The sequence below is a fragment of the Haliotis rufescens genome, unplaced genomic scaffold (genome assembly GCF_023055435.1).
Source record: "Haliotis rufescens isolate VD_foot unplaced genomic scaffold, xgHalRufe1.0.p SCAF_7, whole genome shotgun sequence".
Classification (NCBI taxonomy): Eukaryota; Metazoa; Mollusca; class Gastropoda; order Lepetellida; family Haliotidae; genus Haliotis; species Haliotis rufescens.
This window is the reverse complement of record NW_025964361.1, coordinates 57,692,841-57,709,773: the sequence shown is the minus strand read 5'-3', so window position 1 is coordinate 57,709,773 and position 16,933 is coordinate 57,692,841. Positions and strand designations below refer to the sequence as shown.

The following is a 16,933-nucleotide window of genomic DNA, read 5'->3' as shown; positions in this document are numbered from 1 at the left end:
GTTCACGTGACAGGAAGTAGTGACTGTGGTGCGTAGCGCCACTTTCGTTTTAAAGTTCTCAGAAGTCGGTCCACACAAGTTGTATAGCTCAGCTGCGTATCAAGAACAATAATTACTGTTTGTCGTTTGTTTATAATGCAATCTTTCAATCAGATAATGTCGTTTCCTGCAAGTAGAGGATAATAGGTAGGCCATTTCTCAACCAGGAACGTATTTTTGCCCGTTTTCATTCTTGTTTGTCAATCACTGAATCAGCTTCAGAAATGTCTCAGTGTTTGTTATTCAGGTTTGTGGAAAGATCAACTAAATATGCACAACCAGTCTACATTACCTTCGACTCGCCTGCAGTTAAACGGGGGAAGCTTATAGAGATAAAATTGTTGTTGGTGGCTCTCGCATCACTGATATCACGTGCCTTTTCTATCTTTTGAGTTAATTCCTGTGTTAGGGTAAGTTACCCCAAAATATAACCCTAGCCCTTGCTCCACTTTACAATCAACCACCCTTTTACGTTTATTAGGGTTAGGTACTCTTTTCAATCAAAACACCATTCGTGATCCTTAGTGTTGGGTACCCCTTGCCAATCAAACTATCCAACCTTTACCATTGTTTACCATAATTAGGGTTAGGTACCCCATTACGATCTTTTTGGACAGTTGTGAATTAGGGTATATTTTAGCTATTTCACCTATTTTAACTAATTCATATTCTGTAAAATTAAGAAAGTCAGTAAATTTATATCATGCTTCACAGAGAAACATGGCTATCGTAAAACAATAGGGTTCTGATCAATATGTAGTGTAAACAAGCGCTTACTATTTGTGATAGCACCTGTAGTGAACTGTTGGCTAATTAGATTAACTCATTAGCTTAGCTTCAAGTTGGCAACGCGAATTTAGTCATCTGCACCTCTAATAGAAATTTGTAAAAGTGTGTCCAGTGTGTTACATAGCAGCAATGGTATGCTTTATTGCACTTCCACTATTCACTGATTTCTTCTGCCTTAACAATCATTACGGTTAGGATATACTAAGTCTTCAGATCCCCTTTCATATCAAGCACCCCCTTGTTTGCTATCCTTCGAGTTATAGTGCCCCAGCACAACTCTTTTGGTTCACAATCTTACCTCTTTTGACAAGCGTTTCCTAAGGTAATCCAATGTTGCCGATGGTAAATCTGTATTCTGCAATGAAGTTTCAAAGATTATGCCACTGTTTTTGGCAGGTGTGTTCACCAGAAATATGAAAAGCCTGTGATTATTTACATTTGTGCACAAGTGCCTTGATCAGATGCGAATCATTTGGTAAACCAGCACAAGTTACACTGATAGGGTCCATGGTTCCATGTCATGGTGTTGGCTAGTAAGTGCATAAGTTGGTGCTAATAGCAGTGTTAGGATTAAGCATGAAATTCAGGGGCTCTTTGTCATAACCCTAGTGTTTAAATATATACGTAAAAGGCAACCAGATTCAAATACTACAGACGCAGACCTCACGGACCCCAGTTAAAGTGCAAGTATCATGAAAAATATCAATAGATCGCTGTGTAGCCAGTATCATGTACAATACAATGGTCGATAAAAAAACAGTGTGAAAATGTCAGCTTCACTCTGTTGAGCTTAAATAAAAGTGTGTATTTTGAGGTCTGTATTTGTAATAACCTGAAGATTTTATAAGCGCTAATGAGGAGGTGTGACTTAATTAGCACTGCTGGCTAGGCAGGATATGTAATATACGCAATCGTTCCTTTATGTGGAGTCCTGTGTGTATGTAATACCTATCTCAATGGTTCCATGCATATCAAGTGTATGGCTAGTGGGTGGGTGTGAAGTAGCCTTGATTTAACATAAAATATTTAATTTTGACATTGTAAAATATTTTCTTTTTCAATTTTTGAAGGGCCCCTCCTTTGAGTCCACACTAATATATAGATCTCTGTAGCCAATAGTGCTAATTACACAGCACAGTATGTGTCTCACCCACAAGCATTCTCATCTTATGGGGGGCAAGGGTGGCCCAGTCGTCTAAGGCGCCGCGATTTGCTGTGCAGGATTGCGTCCCCTGGACACGCCAGAAACCTATGATTGTGGGTTCGAATCCCGGTTCGCCCCGATTATGTTTCTAGGTTTGTCAGCACCATACCCATGCTCGTGAGTTTCACAGAAAGTGGTAAACGTCTGAGACCTGCATCACTTCGGGCCTTCCTCCCACATTAAGCTGACACGCCGTGATATGACTGGAATATTGTTAAAAGCGGCGTTAAACCCAACTCACTCACTCACTCTCATCTTATGAAAACCTCCAGTACCTGCGCCAATAGATAATTGCATTATGTATGCCAGAAGTGGACATGCCTCCTTTGTCACTGTCAGATACCCCAGTTGTTAAACAGTGGAGTAGGAAACATACAGGATCTTTACAAGCAATCTTTCAATAATCAGACTCCAACTTACAGCATAACCACAAATTCAGATATCTCTGACAATATATTTTATTTATATGATATTAATCATACAGACAACTAAGTCTATTAGGATTGGTCCAATACCACAACAGGTAAATCTCATGATTACATACTCAATACCAAAGGGCACACCAAGATGAACATGTCACAAATTCTATAATGTACAGATTTCAAAAGTTTTGTTTTATGTAAAATAAATAGAAAAATGTGTTTTAAGCAAAACAAACTTTGAACTAATAACATCCAAAATGAGAAGCAGAATCAACATAAAAAAATGTCGTTTTTATGATTTGAAATGTCCTAATGATAGTGTTTAAACATGGATGTGAAAAATGGGATATGCTCAGAACTAATCCATTTTACTTCTTGGGTAAGAAGCATTGGATAGTGGTAGAACATGGTAGAACTCAGCTGTGGCATTTGTGATTTTAAGGTATGTGACAAATGGGGTGGGACTAAGGTGGGGCTCATCCTGGTTATCTTCGTCACTATTGTCAGTCACAGGCTCAAGCACCTTGGGGTAATCTTCCCGAGGCAAGTGTGTCCTCCGGCCTATATCAGAGCCTAGTTTCTACCCTTGCCACATCAAGTTCTATCAACATGTGCGCTAGTCCAATCATATTTAGCACAGGAAAGTGGGCTTGATGTGGAAAGAGTGGAAACAAGACTTTGATTAAAAGGCTAGTGGATGCTCTTGCCTCTGGAAGATGCTATGGGGTTCACTTGTACCTTTCCTTAGAAATTACCAATTCATCTTCTGAGGAACATTCACATTTCATGAAAACCTGCAAACTATTGAAACTGTCAGAGTCGGATATATTGAAAAGTTATAATCGATTGGAGCATAAGATATTTAAAAAGGAACGATGTAAGATGGTGCATGGTGTTATGATTTTAAACAAAGAAAAGTCTATACAGAATGAATTATTGTGAGTACCGAAACACGACCAATTAACACAATTGAAGAAATAGCATGTTTCGCACATCAATTTCTCATCCAATACTGATGTTAATGACCTTTGTCACATCATTGTTTACAAAAGATCATTGTTTTATTGTGGATAGGATGTCTAAACAGTTAAAAAGGGTGGAGAATAGGTTTGCTGTGCCGAGGAAGCTTGCTACCAACTGACCATGAACACCTTCCTTGCTAGGGTGCAAACAGAGAGGGGACCTTGTTGGGTGATCAAATGTCTAGTTTGAGAGGACATCGCCTCCAACAGAGAACATATGTGGAGCCTCTATATAAAAAGTTCCCCCTCCAATGTATTTTTGTTTCAACCTTGAAATTGATAGATAGGACTAAAGTGCAAATTAATCTTTGTTTTGAATACAATATTTGTATTAACCATGTTAACGATGTTACGATGTCCAATTCTGCCAAGCTGTACCTACCTATGAGTCTTGCACTTTAATTTCGACCACTGTATGGTCACTTCTCAGCTGGCAACCGATGTTTATACTAGTACTCCCATTTCATTGATCTATATTGTCATTTGTTTGATGTTTGATACAGTCAAGATCTATTTCACCATGTGTAGGTTGTTTTAATCTTACATCATGTACATAAATAGATACATGTTCCAGGTAAGTCTAGCAGCAAACATGGCTCAAGCAGACTCCTCCCTGTCCCAGAATGTAGAACAGGAGCTGACGTGTGCAGTGTGCTGCGAGCTGTACTCGTGCCCACTCCTGCTGCGATGCAGTCACTCTTTCTGCAAAAAGTGTATCCAGGATCTGGTGAAGAATGAGGAGGACTACAACTACGGCACCCTCGCCATCAGCTTCAAGTGCCCAGTCTGCCGGGCCAACACCACCATCAGATCAGCACGTGGTATTGACAGCCTACCAGAAAATTTGTCTTTAGCCAATTTGGTATCTGTTTTGAAGACGGATGAAGGGAGAAGGGCTTTAACAGCAACACGACAAGTCCCGGCGCTAGACTCGTCTGCGTGTTGGAAACACCCGGACAACAAACTATATTTGTTCTGTCTTGACTGCAAAAGGGCTTTCTGCGCTGCCTGCCCTACGCTGACATGTCACTCTCAGCAACACAGGGTGAAGCCTCTGGATGATCATTGGAAGACTACATGGGTAGGTGGAGCTTGTTTTGTTTGTTTGTTTCTTGTTGAACGCGTCACTCAGCAATATTCCAGCTATATGACGGTGGTCTGTAAATAATCGAGTCTGGACCAGACAATCCAGTGATTGACATCATGAGCATCGATCCGCGCAATTTGGATCAATGACGTGCATCAACCAAGTCAGCGAGCCTGACCACCCGATCCCGTTAGTCGTCTTTTACGACAAGCATAGTCGCCTTTCATGGCAAGCATGGGTTGCTGAAGACCTATTCTACCCTGGAATCTTCACGGATCGGAGCTTGTTTTGGGCTGAGTGGTATCTATTAATATGACATAACTGATATCACTCTCAAATCTGACCCTGTTGGGACCCGGGGTAGAATGTGTTCCCAGCACAACATTTCCTGTTATAAGAGGTGACTAAATTGAATATCAGTGAAAATCCTGGTTTGAATTGATCTTCAGTAACTCATGAATGTCGTGAGAGGCAACTAACGTGATCGGTTGGTCATGTTTGCTGACTTAGTTGATGAATGTCATCGTATCCCAACTGCGTAGATCGAAGCTCATCATGTCATTCACTGAATTGTCTGGTCCAGACTTGAATATTTACAGACAGTCGTCATGTGGCTGGAATATTGCTGAGTTTCGGCATTAAACAACAAACAAAACTGAAATCTGACATTAAGTGGACTATATCATGTATATCTGGTATATTAAGAATGTAGATTAATATCATTTGCAGATTCATGCTAATTAGATCTCCATGACCAAGTTGAGATAAATGTTGGTTTAAATAATCGTGATAATAATGACATTGGTTATTTTGGACCACAATATTTGGTTTCAGGAAAGTCTAGTAGCATTGTCAAGTGAAGTGGGAGAACGCATGTCATCTATGAATGACAGGATACAGCTCCTGGACGATCAGCTGGAGGCAGTGAATGTGAGTAGATGAGGGATTTCTACACATCATCAGCAGTTAGCTTTACGCCACATTTTTCAGAAAATGGAAAATCCTAGTTGCTGACATTTATGTAACATTGGCATTCTAACATGTCTAATGCATGTTGCACTGAAGCATGTGACCATCTGGGACAGCTGTTGGATATCATGTTTACTGTTTGTAAAGATAGCTTAGTTTTCTGTTCAAACTGACAATTGCCTACAGGTGAACATTTGAGAAATTGAACTATTACGTGACTCAAACTGAGCCAATCCTTGCTGCAACACACCTGTGAGGATTCCGGGGTAGAATAGGTCTTCAGCAGCCCATACTTGCCGTACAAGGTGACTATGCTTGCTGTACAAGGTGACTATGCTTGCCGTAAAAGGTGACTATGCTTGTCGTAAAAGGTGACTAACGGGATTGGGTGGTCAGGCTCGCTGACTTGGTTGATGCATGTCATCGTATCCCAATTGCGTGGATCGATGATAATATCAATCACTAGATTGTCTGGTCCAGACTCGATTATTTACAGACCGCCGTCATATAGCTGGAGTATTGCTGAGTGTGGCGTTAAACAACAAACCAACCTTGCTGCGACACTGTTTACCTTGGACTTGTACTTTAAGCTGACCTCTACAGTGTACATTCTTTCAGCTGTAGTGTTGTACGTGGGTCACAATAACAAGCTGTGGGTGTATGGTGAAAGTGAAAAGAGATGCAGTCATTTCAATTCTGGGGAGAAACCTCAATCACTTTGGAGACAGATGGAGTCTCGTCATTGGTCTCTCATTGCCTCAGTTTGACCTGTCTTTGCTACCTCAGTACAATAAACTATGTTTATGACGAACTGGCGGATATAACAAACTTATTTTTGGCATCCAGCCATTTGCTGTATATGTGCTTATAACGAACTTTGGTTTTAACAAGCTAAAATTAGTGGTCCCTTTGAGTTCGTTATAACCGTAGTTAACTGTAGTTCATATGGGCCAAACACAATGTGATCGTGGCAGACATTCTCCGACAGGATCGTGTGTGAGAAAGTGTCCAGTAAAGTTTGATCATGTTGATAAATGTCCAGAAACACAGAATAATGAGAATCAGGAAGGATGTTGTTTTCTCCCAAGATCTACACTCAAGACATAATTGAGCATGTAGTTATGGGGATTTTGGTCTTAATATGAGGATTCTGATTGCTACATTTTTATTCAATATATTCTGGATCATTTCGTTTTTGCTGTCAGAATTGCACATTTACTTGTGGTTACTTTACAGACAGTTGCTGGGGGTATATGTCATCTTTCTGATAACTCTTGTTTATCTGGCTGATGATCTGTAATCGTATCTGTCTTATTGTATCGTTACTCAGTCTATTGAACACAGGTTATCTGGATCAGAATTATGGCAGGTTGCTGTGATGTAGCTGATATTGCCAATCATGCAATATGCTTTCTCACTCACAACCATGTTTTCCCATAAACCAATCGTAGGATATGAACTCATGGTGTCAGACTATCCTTATTTATATATAGTATGGTAGCCATTGGAGCTTATGTATGTGAAGGTTCTTGAACATATTTGCTTTGTCAGCGTGAAGAGGACACTGCTAAGAGTGAACTGAAGGCTGAGATAGAGGTACTGAAGAGCATCCTGATGTCTCGACTGGCCAAGTTGAACACGGATCTCCACAGCGAGGTTCAGGACATCAAGTACCCACTGACCCACGACAGGCAGAAGTGCTCGACCATACTGGACGGCATGGATCGTCTCAGCAGCGAGATGCAAGAACTCCACAGATGCAACAGCGGAGTGAAGTCAGTCAAGGTGAGTGGCCAGTTGCAACAGCGGAGTGAAGTCAGTCAAGGTGAGTGGCCAGTTGCAACAGCGGAGTCAAGTCAGACAAGGTGAGTGGCCAGGTGCAACAGCGGAGTCAAGTCAGACAAGGTGAGTGGCCAGGTGCAACAGCGGAGTCAAGTCAGACAAGGTGAGTGGCCAGTTGCAACAGCAGAGTCAAGTCAGACAAGGTGAGTGGCCAGGTGCAAAAGCTCCACAGATGCAACATCGGAGTGAAGGCAGTCAAGGTGAGTGGCCAGGTGCAAAAGCTCCACAGATGCAACAGCCGAGTGAAGGCAGTCAAGGTGAGTGGCCAGTTGCAACAGCCGAGTGAAGGCAGTCAAGGTGAGTGGCCAGGTGCAAGAGCTCCACAGTTGCAACAGCCGAGTGAAGGCAGTCAAGGTGAGTGGCCAGGTGCAAGAGCTCCACAGTTGCAACAGCGGAGTGAAGGCAGTCAAGGTGAGTGGCCAGGTGCAAGAGCTCCACAGTTGCAACAGCGGAGTGAAGGCAGTCAAGGTGAGTGGCCAGGTGCAAGAGCTCCACAGTTGCAACAGCCGAGTGAAGGCAGTCAAGGTGAGTGGCCAGGTGCAAGAGCTCCACAGTTGCAACAGCCGAGTGAAGGCAGTCAAGGTGAGTGGCCAGGTGCAAGAGCTCCACAGTTGCAACAGCCGAGTGAAGGCAGTCAAGGTGAGTGGCCAGGTGCAAGAGCTCCACAGTTGCAACAGCGGAGTGGAGGCAGTCAAGGTGAGTGGCCAGGTGCAAGAGCTCCACAGTTGCAACAGCGGAGTGGAGGCAGTCAAGGTGAGTGGCCAGGTGCAAGAGCTCCACAGTTGCAACAGCGGAGTGAAGGCAGTCAAGGTGAGTGGCCAGGTGCAAGAGCTCCACAGTTGCAACAGCGGAGTGAAGGCAGTCAAGGTGAGTGGCCAGGTGCAAGAGCTCCACAGACGCATCAGCGGAGTGAAGTAACCTCTGTGAAGGTGGGTTAGCATGTTTAAGGGCAGCAACCGATGACTCTCCTTGAAAAATGTCTGGAGTATTATTCTCCCTTGGTGGCAGGGTGTTGTTTGCATCAGTATATGCAACATAGTGAAAACAGCTCATATGAACGCACCTCAGAATTCCGGTCACCAATTATGGAGTTATCTGCCCGTTCTCTTGCTTCTTATCCAGGGTTGGGATATGATAATGGCGGGTGAGTGGTCACATGACGTCAAGCACTGGCACACCATTCGTCTGGAAGTCCTGGTTGTCATTCAAGCCACTCATGCTCAGCAACATCTCCTGCAAAACGGCAGAGTAATGATTGCTACCGACAACTCCATGGTAGCACATTACATGAACAAGATGAATGGGCTCCTCACACTCACGACTGACCGACAGTGTAGCATTGGAGGCACACCACAGATGCCTTGTCTTGTCCCGGGAGGCCAGTGCCAGTGGAGATGTTCCTTGATGCATGTTGATATCTGTCAATATTCGGCACCTAAACCTAGATTTATATGTATGTTTGTCACTTGATTAGTAATTAGCCTGCCTGACGTCCTATCATCCTGACTCATGTGGTTCCTTGATGATAATAGATAATAGAGTAAGGGCAGACAACTCTGTAAATGATAAACTTGGTTCCAGGGTGCGTTCAATTGTCTTATATAAACATAATTATATTATGTATGGAATACCGTATTCGACGTAATAAGTGCCCCACTCTAATAAGCGCCCACAGCGATATTTGCTGATATATTGGCTAGTGAACAAGCCCAATTTGCATCCCTTCCGATTGATCAATGTACATAAGACTTATTTAATAAATTCAGTATAATACGCACACGTGTGTTATATGCACCCTTAATTATGGGCAATAAAATTCTTGAAAAATATATCTGTCATACATAAACATTTCAGCCTGTCAGCATACACAACGAAATTTATCTTTCAACTGTGTTTTTTCCACCAAAATAATATTCTAATAAGAGCCTCCTATTTCTAATTTTGAGAGCGCCCCGGGCGCTTATTACGTCAAATACGGTACTGTAAAATGGCTGGACAAGCCCTTAGAAACATAGTGAACTTGTGCCAAGGCTAAAAACTTTTGAAGCACGGTTAGGATCCTTTTTGAACACAGTGACACCGATATTTCCTGGAACCACTGCTACAGTTAGGTATGAAGGTTTGTTGACAGGCATGTTAATTGCTCCACAGCGTATCACCGAGTTGGAGAAGGAGATGTCGTCTCTGGTCAGACAGGAGTCACGTGACATGCTCCAGCAGGCCATCCCTGTTGTGACGATGCCCACATGGAAACTGCTCAGATACACAGCTGAAGCTGACATTCGAAATCTGATAGTTCGCCGGACAGACCCTGGTAAGTCTCCTTGTTAACCTTGTTGTTAGGTTTGCTAACAAACATATAAATAGCTAGGTCAAATTAAGAATATAAAACTTCTTCAATTTAATACTTTGAAGCCAACTGGCGATAGTTGGCAAAGTTGTGGTGTCATGGTTATATCACCAGTTGACTACATATCTTACGAACTTCCATGTGTATAAATGAGCGAGTTTCTTATACATGAACCTCTTTCTACAAACTTCAAAAACACAACGTGGCTTCAATGACTTGACTGCAGAGGAAATATTATCCATGTGAGCATTCAGTAGGCAATAAAAAACCTGATTATAAGAATTAACGCCTGGCTAGGGGAATCCAATAAAATGACCTCTGCTGTGAATAGACTAATGCATTAATATTTGTTGAAATTATTGTTTTAGTGAGGATGTCAATAAACTCACAAATTTCACATAGTTAAAAATGAAGAAGGGAATGTACTATGTAGATGTTATCAAAATGGACGGCATGGTTGTTTGATCGCGATAGGAGACACTGATAATGAGAGTAGGTGGTTTTGTGAGGGTGTAATGTAAGGTAGTACTGGTATGGTACATAAAACTTTCAGGTTTTAAGTGTGTTCACAGATCGTTGTGTGGAAATGTAAGGGTTATTCAGACACAAATTTGGATTTTAACGTGCACTTGGTGCATGTAGACATACATATTAGGTTGCACTTTTCTGTAATAGGTGGCACTGTTCCATTTTTTGTATAGTTAATTTGAGCCCTGGTTTATCATGCGAAAATTATTTGACTTTCTTTTTTCTTTGATTGTTGTTTAACGCCACACTCTGCAATATTCCTGCTGTATGACGGTAACCTTTAATTAATCAAGTCCAGTGATATTGAGGGACTGTCGGGTAGCCTAGTGCTTAAAGCGTTCACTGGTCATGTCGAAGACCCGGGTTCGAATTCCCAACATGGGTTCAATGTGTGAAGCCCATTTCTGGTGTCCCCGCCATGATATTGTTGGAATATTGCTAAAAGCGGTGTAAAACTATACTCGCTCACTCACCCAGTGATATTGTGAGCACCAACCCTTGTGGCCGTGGTACAGTGACATGCAATCAATCAAGTCACCGAGTCTGACAACCTGATCCACCTCTTATGATCAGCACAGATTTCTAGGGACCTTTTGTAACCCATAATTCCCACAGGGGGTTCCATTGTCAGGGGTAGAAACTAACATATTTAGTCCACTAGTCCTTATAATGATAACATCTAGCAAAACCCTTAAAAATGGCAAATTTCTACTCATCCTTATGATTCCTTAACTAATGGGCAGTTTGGCAAGGACTACAGGACTAGTGCCAGGACTACCGCTGATAGTTGACATTTCTTTTGTCGTTACTTTTTTTTCAATTACAAATGGATTATCTCCCTTTGACAAAATAAGAAATGGTGAATGAAATTGCAGATTTGAAAACAATTTTTGTCTGTAACGGTTTTTTTAATACAAATTCATTCTGTTGTTGACATTACTGTTTTGGAAACCAGGCCGAGGATCTGTGCAATGTCTGGCCACAAACTGTCTACACTGTGTTTCAAATTAGGCTTGAAGGTCAAGGGGTCCTGGGGACTGCTTTATCCCGAACACAGTGTACAGACCTCATGTAACTTCAGAATAAATGCACTGTACCTAATGACTCCTAATGCTTTTTTTAACTTTAAAGACACAAAGCACAAGGCATTCATGTTTAACATGTTTAGGGCAGTGTTGTGACCATGGTAATAGTATCCTCTCAGTTGTCCCTTTAAGTCAGCGTTTTACCTAGGTCTGTTGAGTAAGCATGAAAATGTTTGTCAGTGAAAATGCAGATTTATGTTTTGTGTGATAATTTTGATATTCTTGTTGCAGTTGCAAGTGAGTCTGTCAGCCGAGTAGGCGTGTCCTCTGCCAGCCCCATGAGGACTTCTCCAGACCACGTCCAACAGTCACGCAGCAGACGAGGAGAACTGGACACGGATGTCAGAATGTGGACCTCTCCCACCTCACAGCCCAAACCTTCAGGGCAAATATCATTTAGGTCAAAGTCTGGTGGCCAGATAGATACTCCACTGGGTCGACTTGCAGCACAGCGTTCCAGTGTAACATCGAGTGCATCGCTGACGACATCCTCTTTGTCAACACTATCAAAAGGTTTGTGGATATCTGTAAGAGGGGCTGCAACATCTAGTCCTAGAGAAGACTCCAGTGCTAGTGCATCCTTCCCATCTGCCTTCAGTGATTGCTACAACTCTATCGAGACATCGCTAAAGAAACTTGAAGTGTCAGTAAAACACTGTACCTATGAAGGAAGTGAACATGTAGCCAAGATGTTGAAAAAAGAAACAAGTGGATTCAAAGGATTTCAAAGAACCTGTCCAAACAGTTTCAGTTTTGGTTCTAGGACAACATCTGGAATAGGTCATAACTCAGGGACAGGTCCAGCGTGTAGCAACTCCACAGTGCTTACTGCACAGAAGCAGTTGGCGAGTACCACTGCAGCACCAACCAGCTCAGTTTCTTTCTTTGGGAGCTCATCATTTTCTCCAGCTGCCAATGAAATAGATTTTTCCGGAAGGGGTAACTCATTCTCGCCAAGGAGACAGAGGGTAGCAGTAAGAAGTAGATACCCACGAACAGGGAGAAATTCAGGATCCAAGATGGACTTTACTAATGGAGATCCTTTCAGTACCAACTCAGCCCCAGAAACCCTCTGTTCAAATCCTAATACTTCAACCCTTGGATCTAGTACTCAACCAGTTCAGCCTAATGTATCAGCAGGTCTGTCCAAACCAAGTACAGGAACCAAATGGCCCTTCAATGCAGACATTACTTATAGTGGTTCCTTCAACTTTAATGCTGCAGCAGTGACTCCACATTCAGGCCCTGGGAGATCAACTTCCACTACAATACCCCACTCTCCTGAACAGTCTGCCCCAGAAACCCTCTGTTCAAGGCCTAATACTTCAACCCTGGGATCCAGTACTCAACCAGTTCAGCCTAATGTATCAGCAGGTCTGTCCAAACCAACTACAGGAACCAAGTGGCCCTTCAATGCAGACATTACTAATGGTGGTTCCTTCAGCTTTAATGCTGCAGCAGTGACTCCACATTCAGGCCCTGGGAGATCAAACTTCACTGCAACACCCCACTCTCCTGAACAGTCTGGGAGAAATATCGTAGATATGGACTTTACCAGCAGTGATGCGTTGAGACCCATAGCTCCCTCAGGAGTGTTTTTTACCCTTCCGGAAACAGCAAGCCAGCAAACCATTAGCATTGGAACACGCGAGTATTATGTCCCAAGCATGAACTCACTCTGGACTTATGGCTGTTATTTAGATAACACTGTAACAGTGATGTCACCAGGATATGGTATACCACTGTCAACATCTGTCTCCGTAGGCTCAGGAATTCAGCCTCTGGCCTTCACAGCACACCCCCGGTCAGGGAATCCGTCGCATGCTGCAGCAGTATTTGAAACAAGCGCTGCAGCTCAGAGTTTTGAATCTTACAAAAGTAGTTGTAATGAAACTATTTCTGAAGTCTCATTACATCATAACTACTCTGCTCCAGGTGAACCAACGACACATGTCCCCAGTTCAGCAACAGAAACCCTCAGCTTTACTAAAACAGCAACACTGTATTCCAGTACTGCAACACCGACACAAGTCTCAGATTCAGCAACAGTAACTCTGAATTCCAGTACTGCAACACCGACACAAGTCCCCAATTCAGCAACAGCAACTCTGAATTCCAGTACCGCAACACCGACACAAGTCTCCAATTCAGCAACAGCAACACTGAATTCCAGTACCGCAACACCGACACAAGTCTCCAATTCAGCAACAGCAACACTGATTTCCAGTACCGCAACACCGACACAAGTCCCAAATTCAGCAACAGCAACTCTGAATTCCAGTACCGCAATACCGACACAAGTCTCCAATTCAGCAACAGCAACACTGATTTCCAGTACCGCAACACCGACACAAGTCTCCAATTCAGCAACAGCAACACTGAATTCCAGTACCGCAACACTGACACAAGTCTCCAATTCAGCAACAGCAACACTGATTTCCAGTACCGCAACACCGACACAAGTCCCAAATTCAGCACCAGCAGCTCTGAACTCCAGTACTGCAACACCGACACAAGTCCCAAATTCAGCAACAGCAACTCTGAACTCCAGCACAGTGAGGGCAGAGCAGAGAGTCATTGATGAACCAGAGGTCAGTGAGGAGAATCCTTCTGTGATGTCCAGTAGTTCTTGCAGTGCACAGCCCATTGACAGCAGGTGTTCAACTCCATGTCAGGATGAACGCCCCCCTTGTCCCAACATTTCCCTAAAATCTGCTGATCCTGTCAGTGGAGGAGTCACGAAAGAGGACGAACGTAAAGATCCAAATGAATCTTTCCCAGAAAAGAAGTCTGTGACGGATGATGAACTTCTTGTAAATGATGATTGCTCTTCGGTTCAACAAAAACATGAAAATCAGAAAATGGGCAAAAAGATATCAATCCCTGCAGATGCATCATCCACTTCATCGGCACCTGCTGCAACTGGGGAGTCACCCTCCACCATGCCATTTGATGCCTTTCTGTTCGGACAGACCCCATCTGTTTCTAGTAAGGGTGACAACTCTCAAGGGATGTTTACGTTTGGTGATGCTTCGAGCATGTCCAGAAATACAGGTTTCACTTTTACACCTGAAAATATCTCTGCAGAAGCTAAAGAATGTGATGAACCGACCCATGTCATACAGTTCTCCTCCCCATTTGATGTCCAGAAAACAACAGGGTCGCAACCTGAATCTCAGATTAGGTTTCCTTTTTCAAAGGACATAAACTTTAGTGACTTCAAGTTTGGATCGCCATCTTCTTCAGTGCCCCCCAAATTAGTGTTTGGATTCCATTCACCATCTGCCACCAATGATACAACATCAACAGCCTTCAGTGGCTTTGGGCATAATCATCCATGTCCGGAAAAGAAGCCAGGTTTCAGTTTTGGCAGTGTTTCTGGGAAACCTAAATTTTCTGATGCTCTTACCGAAGTCGCACAGTGCTCCTCTCCATCTGATGTAAGGAAGATGACGGGGGTGCAAGACGAAACTCAGTTGGAGGCTGCTTCTTCAAGGGACACACCTTCAAACTAGAGTGACTTCAAGTTTGGTTTTCATTCAACAGCTGGCGCCAGTGAGACCAGGGACACACCTTCAAATTTGAGCGACATCAAGTTTGGTATTCATTCAAAAGCTGGCACCAATGATACAGAGCCAACTGAATATGCATCCCTTGATGTCACAGTTACAAATCAAGTCACATCAGTCTCTTCACCTCCACACGGAGAGGATGGTGGAGAATCATAATAAGTTTAATTTTTTTGAATGATGTTTTCACTCCTATTTATTAAACATGCTGATCTAGTAAAGGGTGAAATATGTCATCCAGGAAACAAATGTGAAGCACGTGGTGTGGAAGATATGTGTGAAAAGTTAGACGGTTGTATCAGTGGATGAGGCCCTTTAATTGTTCTAACTTTTCATGACTTGACTTCTTTAAATATTACTATTCTAGGACTTAGAGGCCAGGCTAAGAGCTCTCCCTTGTAATTTTGTGATATTATTTCTTTGTATAGTTTTCCCTGGAAAGGGTTAAAATTAGATGGTGGTATGTTACATTACACAAACTGTTGCCATAGTAACCGGTACAGGTGGTAATGCATAGAGTGTTACAATGGGTGAAATGTTACAGTAAGGTCACGATATTATACGTATCTTGATACATTGGTAACGATATTATACGTATCTCGATTCATTGGTCACGATACGATATGTATAGCGATACACATATTTATTTCAAATCATGTGGAAATATTTCAGAGCAAGTTCAAAAGGAAAAGCTAGCTGTAAACACTTGTTCATAGAAGGTATTTTTAGTTGCAACATTTGACTGACAAAATTGCTGTAGGGTCATTAAAAGTGTACCAGTAGTATATAATTTATTTAAGCAAGTGTATCTTCTTGGCGCGATACAGAAAATAATGTTGCGTGTATCATATCATCGCATGAAGACTCACACTGCTCTGGTGCACCAATGTATCATCTCACCCCTGAGTGTTACACAAGCTAGTACTAAGACTCCTACGAATGACTTTTACGCTCAATTTTAGTCTACATTGTCCATGTACCTTACATAAAATCCTCTCTTCTAGCATTTATTTATGAATTATAGGACACATTAAACAATAATTTAGTTGGTCAGAATTGTTTGAAATGTACTGGTACCCAAAATTCTTGAGAGAAAGTTCCACTCATCAATAGTATATCTAACCTGATTAAAGTGTCAGGTTGGGATATTCTGCTGATGGTATTTTCAGCCTGTAGGTTTTGGGAGACAATTGTACAGGCGCCCGTTCCACAAAGCAATCTTGGCGCTAAGACGATCTTAATTCCAATTCTTTATCATAGACTTACGATAATTGTGGCGCTAAGATAGCTTTGTGCAATGGGGCCCAGGTCCAGTTTAGGACCAGTCCCTTCTGATATCTTGTTATGTTATAACTCTTTCTACACTTTGTTGATAATAACTTTGGATTGTTTAGTAAGTGTTTATTAATTATGGTAATGGAGTCGTTGTTGATGCTCATACCCTCAGTGACCATAGTTACCATTGACTGGACTTTTGAAGGTTTAGAAATTGTATTTATAGTTTGTGTGGTTGTTATGATCATGATGATGTCCTGATTGCATAAACATGAGGATATACTGATGTCTTATTCCTAGCATTGCTGGGGCAACAAGTGACTAGTTGTGATATAATGTAAGATTTATGATGGTACTTCTTTGTTACTTTGTATCATGTCATTCAGGAAACAACCCGTGAAGATCCGGGGTAGAATAGGTCTTCAGCAACCCATGCTTGCCGTAAAAGGGGACTATGCTTGTCGTAAGAGGCGACTAATAGGACCTGGTGGACAGGCTCGCTGACTTGGTTGATACATGTCATCGTATCCCAATTGCGTGGATCGATGCTCAGGATGTCAATCACTGGATTGTCTGGTCCAGGCTAGATTATTTACAGACCTCCGTCATATAGCTGGAATATTGCTAAGCAACAAACAAACATGTTCGGGAAACTAGAAATCAGCTTTCACACAATCTAAATAATAAGTCGTGTTCTTGTAGCATGGGTCATTATTTGTTGACAATGTCTGAGCATATTTTGATGCAGTGTG

The 16,933-nt window shown here is 42.4% G+C and overlaps 1 protein-coding gene across 1 annotated transcript; it reads left to right on the top strand.

Annotated features, from left to right (window-relative positions):
- The first annotated feature begins 33 nt into the window (after positions 1-33).
- Positions 34-16,694, top strand: LOC124147577 (putative GPI-anchored protein pfl2). The gene is made up of 6 exons (XM_046518224.2): positions 34-186; positions 4,051-4,557; positions 5,398-5,493; positions 7,084-7,317; positions 9,526-9,688; positions 11,569-16,694. Exons 2-6 carry the CDS (start codon positions 4,069-4,071, stop codon positions 14,850-14,852), a joined length of 4,266 nt encoding a protein of 1,421 aa, XP_046374180.2. The 5' UTR covers positions 34-186; positions 4,051-4,068; the 3' UTR covers positions 14,853-16,694.
- Positions 16,695-16,933: the final 239 nt, after the last annotated feature.

Excerpts from the sequence above, each read along its gene's own strand:
- LOC124147577 (XM_046518224.2), top strand. The coding sequence starts at position 4,069 with ATGGCTCAAGCAGACTCCTCCCTGTCCCAGAATGTAGAACAGGAGCTG. Across the intron at positions 4,558-5,397 it reads ATCATTGGAAGACTACATGG|GAAAGTCTAGTAGCATTGTC; the intron begins GTAGGTGGAGCT and ends ATTTGGTTTCAG. Across the intron at positions 5,494-7,083 it reads ATCAGCTGGAGGCAGTGAAT|CGTGAAGAGGACACTGCTAA; the intron begins GTGAGTAGATGA and ends TTGCTTTGTCAG.